Source organism: Eptatretus burgeri, chromosome 5, assembly GCF_056783735.1.
Source record: "Eptatretus burgeri isolate ZD-2024b chromosome 5, Ebu_testis_v1, whole genome shotgun sequence".
Taxonomy (NCBI): Eukaryota; Metazoa; Chordata; class Myxini; order Myxiniformes; family Myxinidae; genus Eptatretus; species Eptatretus burgeri.
In genome coordinates this window covers 25,974,313-25,984,312 of record NC_140965.1, presented here as the reverse complement: position 1 = coordinate 25,984,312, position 10,000 = coordinate 25,974,313, and the positions used below count along the sequence as shown (strand labels likewise).

Below are 10,000 nucleotides of genomic sequence, written 5' to 3'. Positions count from 1 at the left end.
AGCAGCCGAAAGAAGAAGCAGAATATATATGTATGTATATGTATATGTATATATATATATATATATATATATATATATATATATATATATATATATATATATATATATATATATGTGTTGTAAGAAGCGACCAGGGTTGCGTCAGGAAGGGCATCCGGCGTAAAACATGTGCCAAATCACTATGCGGATCATACGGATGATCCGCTGTGGCGACCCCTAACGGGAGCAGCAGAAGGAAGAAGATATATATATATATATATATATATATATATATATATATATATATATATATATATATATATATATATATATATATATATATGTCTTATAATACCAAGCTTGCACACTAAAAACTCGGCTCGCCGTCACATGATCCCTATTAAATTGCTGTGGCACTTAGCGGACATGTCGACAATGTTTGGGAAGTCTTGGCGTTCCATAGTACCACTTGCATTTTGCACAATGCGTATTTTTGTCATTCCCTGTGTACGGTCTGTCGTCTGCGACCAGCAATGTTGTACTGCTATCCCGTGCATGTGCATGTATATATGTATATATATATATATATATATATATATATATATATATATATATATATATATATATATATATATATATATATATATATATATATATACATATACACACACACACATATATTGGGTGGTCGCTAGACAACCGTTATTCTCAGGTTTTCCGTCCGTTTGTCTGTATGTAATGGACAGCTCTGGAGGCCAGAGGAGTCAACCGATTTTGATGAAGCTTGAATGGTAAGTTCATACCAGGATCGAGTTGTATGCTTTTGAGCAGCGTTGCTATGGACGCCACCGTTGCCTCGCAACTCTTCTTCCTCTTTCGGCTTGCTCCCGTTAGGGGTCGCCAGAGCGGATCAACCGTCTCCATTTCGCTCTATCCTCCACATCTGCCATTGACACTCCAACCACCCGCATGTCCGCCCTCACCGTATCCATGAACCTCTTCTTTGGCCTTCCTCTTCTCCTCCTGCCTGGCGCTCCATCTTCAACATCCTTCTCCCGATATACTCCGCTTCCCTCCTGTGCACATGTCCAAACCATCTCAACCTCGCCTCTCTCACTTTGTCTCCAAACCGTCCTACCTGCGCTGTCCCTCTAATGTACTCATTTCTTATCCTATCCATCCTCGTCACTCCCAACGAGAATCGCAGCATCATTAACTCTGCCACTTCCAGCTCGGCTTCCTGTCTTTTTGTTAGTGCCACCACCTCCAAACCATACAACATAGCAGGTCTCACTACCGTCTTATATACTTTCCCCTTCACTCTTGCAACTACCCTTCTGTCACAAATCACTCCTGCAACTCTTCTCCACCCACTCCATCCTGCCTGCACTCTCTTTTTCACTTCTCTCCCACACTCTCCATTAGTTTGGACAGTTGATCCCAAGTATTTAAACCAATCCACCTTCCCCACCTCAACTCCTTGCAACCGCACCATACCACCACCCTCCCTCTCATTTACGCACATGTACTCCGTCTTACTCCGACTGACTATCATTCCCCTTCTCTCCAGTGCGTACCTCCACTGCTCGAGGCTCGCCTCTGCCTGCTCCCTACTCTCCCTACAGATCATGATGCCATCCGCGAACATCATAGTCCATGGGGACTCCAGTCTGATCTCGTCCATCAACCTGTCCATCTCCATTGCAAACAGGAAAGGGCTCAGAGGCGATCTTTGGTGCAATCCCACTTTTACCTGAAACCGGTCCGTCATTCCTCCCGCACACCTCACCGCTGTCACACTGTCCTCATACATATCCTGCACGATACTCACATACTTCTCCATCACTCCTGACTTCCTCATACAATGCCACAACTCCTCTCTTGGCACCCAATCATAAGCTTTCTCTAAATCCACAAACACACACTGTAACTCCTGCTGGCCTTCACTGTACTTCTGCATCAACATTCTCAAAGCAAACATTGCATCAGTGGTGCTCTTTCCTGGCATAAACCCATATTGCTGCTCACAGATCGTCACCTCTCCTCTCAACCGAGCTTCCACTACTCTTTCCCACAACTTCATGGTGTGGCTGAACAACTTTATCCCTCTATAATTTCCACAGCTCGCACATCACCCTTATTCTTGAAAATCGGAACCAGTACACTTAATCTCCACTCCTCCGGCATCCTCTCACTTTCCACGACTTTATTAAACAATCTGGTTAACAACCCCACTGCCATCTCTCCGAAGCACTTCCATGCCTCCACTGGTATACCATCTGGGCCAACCGCCTTTCCACTTTTCATCTTCTTCATAGCAGTCCTCACTTCATCCTTACTGATCCATACCACTTCCAGATTCAATATATATATATATATATATATATATATATATATATATATATATATATATATATATATATATATATATATATATATATATATATATATATATATCTCTGTCTGTCTTTCTCTATCTGTCTGTCTATGTCTGTCTGTCTGTCTGTCTGTCTGTCTGTCTGTCTGTCTGTCTGTCTGTCTGTCTGTCTGTCTGCCTGTCTCTCTCTCTCTCTCTCTCTCTCTCTCTCTCTCTCTCTCTCTCTCTCTCTCTCTCTCTCTCTCTCTCTCTCTCTCTCTCTCTCTCTCTCTCTCTCTCTCTCTCTCTCTCTCTCTCTCTCTCTCTCTCTCTCTCTCTCCATTCATCAGCTCCTAAAAGTACTCCATCCACCTTCTCAACACACCCTCCTCGCTCGTCAGCACATTCCCATTTGCGTCTTTATTTACCCTAACCTGCAGCACATCCTTCCCAGCTCGGTCCCTCTGTCTTGCCAATCGGTATAAATCCTTTTCCCCTTCTTTTGTATCCAACTTCTCATACAGCTCGTCTTATGCCTTTTCCTTGGCCTTTGCCACCTCTCTTTTTGCCTTTCGCCACCATTCCTTGTACTCCTGCCTACTTTCTTCATCTCTCTGACTATCCCACTTCTTTTTCACCAACCCCTTCTTCCTTATACTTTCCTGTACTTCCTCATTCCACCACCAAGTCTCCTTATCTTCCTTCCTCTGTCCAGATGCCACACCAAGTACCTTCCCAGCTATCTCCCTCACAACTTCTGCTGTCGTTGCCCAATCATCCCACCCATCTTTACCACCATCCAACGCCTGTCTCACCTCCCTAAATTTCACGCAACAGTCTTCCTCCTTCAGCTTCCACCATCTGGTCCTTGGTTCAGCCCTCACTCTCTTCCTCAACCTCACCTCTAAAGTCATCCTACAGACCACCAATCGATGCTGTCGAGCTACACTCTCCCCTGTCACCACCTTACAGTCACTAATCTCTTTCAGGTTGCATCTCCTGCTTAAGATGTAATCCACCTGTGTGCACTTTCCTCCACTCTTGTATGTCACCCTGTGTTCCTCCTTCTTCTTGAAATACGTATTTACCACTGCTATTTCCATTCTTTTTGCAAACTCTACCACCATTTGCCCTTCCACATTTCTCTTGTTGAGACCGTACCTACCCATCACCTCCTCATCCTCTTTATTTCCTTCCCCAACATGCCCATTGAAATCTGCTCCAATCACCACTCTTTCATCCTTGGATACACTCTCCACCACTTCATCTAACTCACTCCAGAAATCTTCTTTATACTCCATCTCACACCCCATATGCAGGGCATATGCACTGATGACATTCATCATCACCCCTTCAATTTCCAACTTCACACTCATCACTCGGTCAGACACTCTCCTCACCTCCAATACCCTCTTGACATAATCTTCCTTCAGGATTACCCCGACACCATTTCTCCTCCCATCCACACCATGGTAGAACAGTTTGAAACTACCTCCAATGCTCCTAGCCTTACTCCCCATCCACTTGGTCTCTTGTACACACAGTATGTCCACCTTTCTTCTCTCCATTATATCAGCCAACTCTCGCTCTTTGCCAGTCATCGTCCCAACATTCAGAGTTCCAACTCTCACCTGCACACTTCTACCCTTCCCCCTCTCCCACTGCCTCCGGACTCGCCTTCCCCGTCTCCTTCTCCTCCTTCGCAAAGCAGTAGCACAATTTCCACTGGTACCCTGCTGACCACCAGTACCGGTGGCGGTCGTTGGTAACCCGGGCCTCGACCGATCCGGTATGGAAATTATTTTTCTTGTCCGCATAATGATTTGGCATAGGTTTTTACGCCGGATGCCCTCCCTGACGCAACCCTGGTCGCCTCTTACGACACACAGGGATATGGTACACCTATTCTAACCGGGGCATACACCGGGCCCAGTACAACTGGTACTCATTTCGCCGACCTCAGAAGGATGGCAGGCCACCGTTGCCTCGCAACGGGACTATGAAATTTTTGAAAAAATCCGAAAAAAAATTATATATATTTTGTTTTCGAAAATCAAAAATTGGCTTCTGCGCTTTTATGAGCACTATAATCATCCTCTTTGTCAAAAGATTTCAGCCCGATCCGTCAAAAACTGTCTGACTAGTATGCAATTATATAGCGACCACCCATGTCACCTACCGGCTAGTATATATGTGTGTATGTATATGTTGTTGTTGTTCGTCATTCTGCTGCTCCTGTTGGGGGTCGCCACAGCGGATCATCCGTTGTGATCCGCATTCTGATTTGGCATAGGTCTTATGCTGGATGCCCTTCCTGGCACAACCCTGGTCGCCTCTTATGACACAGGGATAAGGATTGGGTTTCGTCATGATTCGGGGCTGCCCTACACCCTCTTATAGCACGGCCCAGCGCAGAGCTCCAGTCCTCAAGCGATCCTCCAATCCAAGCCTCCGAGTATCCGGATTTCAGGCGCACGCCACTACGCCCGGTTATATGTGTGTATGTATGTATGTATGTATGTATGTATGTATGTATGTATATATATATATATATATATATATATATATATATATATATATGTAAACTCACTTGATATCATTCAATAATCATCGGTTAACAATCAAATTTCGTTGCACTTTGACTTCAAGAAAAAGATTGCTTCATAAATGCAGCAAAAATTAATGAATCAAACTACAATACAATATGAGGAATAAAGAAAATAATATAATCACCCACTTTTACCCTTTAATACGTGAAATGTTAATATAGAAGCTTGTTATTTGGAAGAGGGAGGGGTAAACCTGAATTTTCAGCATTTGCTCTCAAAACAAAGCGTAAAATCAGCATTAACCGGCACAACAATTACCCAATTCAAGTTAAAAATCATGCCACTTGCATGCAAAGATATGACTTCAGTTAAAAAAAGTGGTTGAAAATATACTTTTTGGCCCATTACAAAGTCAGATGACATGGTAACATTAACATTGTTTAAATTACCTTTCAGAAACCGAAATAAACAAATAAGCAAAAAATACAACTGAAGTAATGCCCGGGTAGCAGGAATAGCAAGAAAGTGGAAATGCCAAACAAACAATGAGCCGTCAACCAAATTTTAATCAGGAAAATACTACCCTTTTTGTATACAAAAATATAGGTTCATGGAAAAGCAAGGATTTTATTTTTAATCAATGGCAATAAACACGAAGAGCAAACAACTTGGAAAACAAGCACCAAATTTAACTGATATCAATCTCAAATGTGCAGCTGCAACTGAGATTATCCCTGCTCCAAATTGATCACAAGGTGTTTAACTCCACCTTAGTGATACGCATGGACTGAAGTCATATCACAAACCAAATGGAACCTGCCTGCTTTTTGTACCTTTTCTAATGCAGGGCATGAGGTTTTCTTTGGATGATGGAATTAAGACAAGGAAAGAAAAATGTTAAACATGGTATAATGAATGCATTTACAACAGAATAATGGAAAGGCAGCGGAGAAGATGGACACAAAGTGCAAAATAATAAAATCATTACAACAATTACAATATAGTAACAGCAGAGGCAAGGGCAAGTGAGCGTTTTTGAAGTTGTTACAGAAGCAAATTGTCCTCACCGTCGAGAGACTCGTCTGCATCTGTAACCAGTTCATCGTCGGAGCAAATGTTCAGCACATTGACCAACATCTCCGTCACTGCAGAATATAGCATACACTCTATAATCGATTTGACACAGCAGGCAGAACTCATCGTGCAGCTTGGACATATGCCATTCTGTATCAAGTTTGTCGAAGCTAGTTTGCATAATTAAAAACAGCATAACTAATAAAACAAACAAACATGTATGCAACAGTAAGTAGTGATGTATGACTCCATTGCAAGAAAATAACTTTGCCTTGCTACTCAAGACTTGAATTGAAGGGCTTCAGAGTCCAATGTATTGCCGTATTTTCACGCAAATAACCCATCCCCTGGTCTTCCTCTTACCTGGGGAAAAAAAGTGCTCTCTGAAAATTTCAGGCACGTAAAACCCGCACACAGGTATACCCCGCAGACCAGTTTTCCTCTCCACATGACCGGGAGGGAGATGAGCAATGTCGATATTTCCAGCAGCCAACACGGCTTTGTTATCAATGGCCAACAAATGGCTCTTTTCAAATACGACTGTGGTCAATAGCCAATTTGCATTAAAATGAATATCTTGAGAAAGGGTTGTTGTAATAATTAAAGTTTACTGTACCAATGTGTTAAAAACAGGTGTGGTTTCCAGAACCTATTTCAACAGTAATTACGCTCATCTGAAGATAAATCAATACAGGTACCCGTATATTGCATGGGACGTGAAAAGTTTTCGCTTGCGTCATGATTATTGCATGACCAAAGGGAAAATTCTCCATATGGCACTGCCTGTTCCACTCCAACAAGACATCGACGTCAGCGGTCTTCCACTGATGTAACGTTTTCCTTTTGTCCATTAGCTTGGACACATAACTCTCACCATGAAATTGTAATATCTGCCCCTTTTGTTTCTTTAGATAGTATGTACCAACGCCATATAGTCCTCACCCAGGCGTTTCACCAAACCACCCGTCATGCTTCCACACCAACTCCACTTTTTGCTTGATGACATAGATTGTGACAGACTCACCTCCCACACTTGCCAACTTTGAGCTGCTTCAGCCATTTCAAAGCAACACAGAAGACAAGGACTTTGCGGATTTTACTTATGGAAGACGACTTACCAGTACCTTAAATAACTTTGGGATTATATGTTTATGTATATATATATATATATATATATATATATATATATATATATATATATATATATATATATATATATATATATATATATATATATATATATATATATATATATATATATATATATATATATATATATATATATATATACACTGATGAGCCAAAACATTATGACCACTGATAGGTGAAGTAAATAACATTGATTGTCTTGTTACAATGGCACCTGTCAAGGGGTGGGATATATGAGGCAGAAAGTCAACAGTCAGTTCTTGAAGTTGATGTGTTGGATGCAGGAGAAATGGGCAGGAGTAAAGACCTGAGCGACTTTGACAAGGGCCAAATTGTTATGGCCAGACGACTGGGTCAAAGCATCTCTGAAACGGCAAGGCTTGTGGGTGCTTCTGGACAGCAGTGGTGAGTACCTACCAACAGTGGTCCGAGAAGGGACAAACCACAAACCGGCGACAGGGTGTTAATCGCCCAAGGCTCATCGATGCGCGAGGGAAACGAAGGCTATCCCATCTAGTCCGAACTGACAGAAGGTCTACTGTGGCACAAGTCACAGAAAATATTAATGGTGGTCACGGGAGGAATGTGTCACAATCCACAGTGCATCGCACCCTGCTGCGTATGGGGCTGCGTAGCTGCAGACCGGACAGAGTGCCCATGATGACCCCTGTCCACCGTCGAAATCGCCTGCAATGGGCACGCGAGCGCTATACCGTCTGGTCCGAACTGACAGAAGGTCTACTGTGGCACAAATGACAGAAAATTTTAATGGTGATCAAGGGAGGAATGTGTCACAATCCACAGTGCATCGCACCCTGCTGCGTATGGGGCTGCGTAGCTGCAGACCGGTCAGAGTGCCCATGATGACCCCTGTTCACCGTCGAAAGCGCCTACAATGGGCACGTGAGCATCGGAACTGAACCTAGGAGCAGTGGAAGAAGGTCGCCTGGTCCGATGAGTCCCGTCTTCTTTTAGATCACGTGGATGGCCGTGTACGTGTGCGCCGTTTACCTGGGGAAGTAATGGCACGAGAATGTACTGTGAGAAGACGACAAGCCGGTAGAGGGAGTGTGATGCTCTGGGCAATGTTCTGCTGGGAAACCCTGGGTCCGGCCATTCATGTGGACGTCAATTTGACAAGTGTCACCAACCTAAACATCGTTGCAGACCAGGTACACCCCTTCATGGCAATGGTATTCCCTGATGGCAATGGCCTCTTTCAGCAGGATAATGCGCCCTGCCACACTGCACACATTGTTCCGGAATGGTTTGAGGAACATGATGAAGTATTCACAGTGTTGCCCTGACTTCCAAATTCTCTGGATCTCAATCCGATTGAGCATCTGTGGGATGTGCTGGACTGACAAGTCCGATCCACGGAGGCTACAACTCCCAACTTACAGGACTTGAAGGATCTGCTGCTAATGTTTTGGTGCCAGATACCACAGGACACTTTCAGGGGTCTTGTGGAGTCCTTGCCTTGGTGGGTCGGTGCTGTTTTGGCAGCACACGGAGGACCAACAGCATATTAGGCAGGTGGTCATAATGTTTTGGCTCATCGGTGTATATGTATGTATATATATATATATATATATATATATATATATATATATATATATATATATATATATATATATATATATATATCTATATATATATATATATATATATATATATATATATATAGTGTTGTGGTTACCAAATTCGCAAACCACCATTCAGGTCCCTTAGGTGAGGTATCTCGGTAAGTATATGTGTAGTTAGGCCCAAACCCGTTGTCTAGTGGGAATACATGTCATTTATGCGTGCTGCGACTCTTCAGGATAGCCGTTTTTCTTTTACTATCTTTATTTTTGACCAACCGCCATTGTTACCACCACCAACCACAACATCAACCACCCACCGCGGCGCCGCTTCACGTCACACCTCGCAACCGTCGCATCGCCACCGTTCTTGCGCCGCTTGTGGGTACCGGTGTTGGACTCGTGCAGGGCGCGCGCCGAACAGCGTGTACAAAACCACGGATTTTCAGCTCCAAAAACGGATCAAAAACGACACACGCCCACTTTTGTTCCGTCCAATCGGTGAGCGAGGGGCGATTTGGCCCCGCCTCCAGGGCGTTGGAGGGCGATCGCTATATGCAAATTTATGGATCAAAATGCATTCACGCCCACTTTTTCTCGGGCCAATGGGGAGCGAGGTGAAAGGTCGAAGGCAGGGGGTCAAAGATGAGAGAGCGAAGCCACGGGGCTTATATAAGCGACCGCGTTCGTCAAGTCAAGAGAGTTAAGACTTCGCAGTCGGTGGAGTTGGGAAGAGGAAGAATTGGTTGTTGTTGGTCGTCGTCGTCGTCGTCGTCGTCGTGTGCGTTGGAGTCGGAGCGAAGGGGACGGAGCTGTGGAGAGGCGGCGAAGGCAGACGAGGGAGTGCTCGCGTCGTGCCGGGAGCTGCACACCAGGGAGGCCGACGGCGCGACCTGGCCGAGGTGGAGACGCTCGTCGCGGGACTCGAGGCAGAGTAGAAATCCTCCTTTCCCCCGAGCATCAGCAACCCCCTCCTGTTTCCCCCCGCGCTGAGATAGTGCGACCAAGGGGGCCCCTTTCCCACCCCCTACCAGACACTGTCCGCGAGGCCCGCGGAGTTGAGGCACCATCGCCGCTCCGCGTCTCATCACCAGACGGGTAGGCCCGACCCGGTCTCGGCCTCAGGCCCGCCTCATCCTTGAGGGTGTTCTTTTCCTTGGTTTTGGGTATGTGTTGTCGGCGCCGTCTGTGAAGTAAAATTGTATAAGTGTTGCCGTGTGCTCGCGTAATCGGTATTAGATCTGCATTGTCGCATTTGCTTTTTGTGTAAAATTGCATTGTGTTTCTTTTCCTTTTCTATGTGCTTTTGG

The 10,000-nt window shown here is 44.6% G+C and overlaps 1 protein-coding gene across 6 annotated transcripts in view; it reads right to left on the bottom strand.

The window, feature by feature from the left end:
- Window positions 1-10,000, bottom strand: part of LOC147026115 (protein phosphatase 3 catalytic subunit alpha) — a 219,100-nt gene that overhangs the window by 38,751 nt on the left and 170,349 nt on the right. For 3 of the 6 annotated variants that reach the window (XM_085881161.1, XM_085881164.1, XM_085881163.1), the window contains exons 10-11: window positions 5,952-6,029; window positions 5,718-5,744 (exon numbers count right to left, since the gene is read on the bottom strand). In XM_085881161.1, the coding sequence (XP_085737287.1) occupies window positions 5,718-5,744; window positions 5,952-6,029 (105 nt within the window). The remainder of the gene's footprint in view (window positions 1-5,717; window positions 5,745-5,951; window positions 6,030-10,000) is intronic. The other 3 variants (XM_085881162.1, XM_085881165.1, XM_085881167.1) reach the window with 1 other exon arrangement.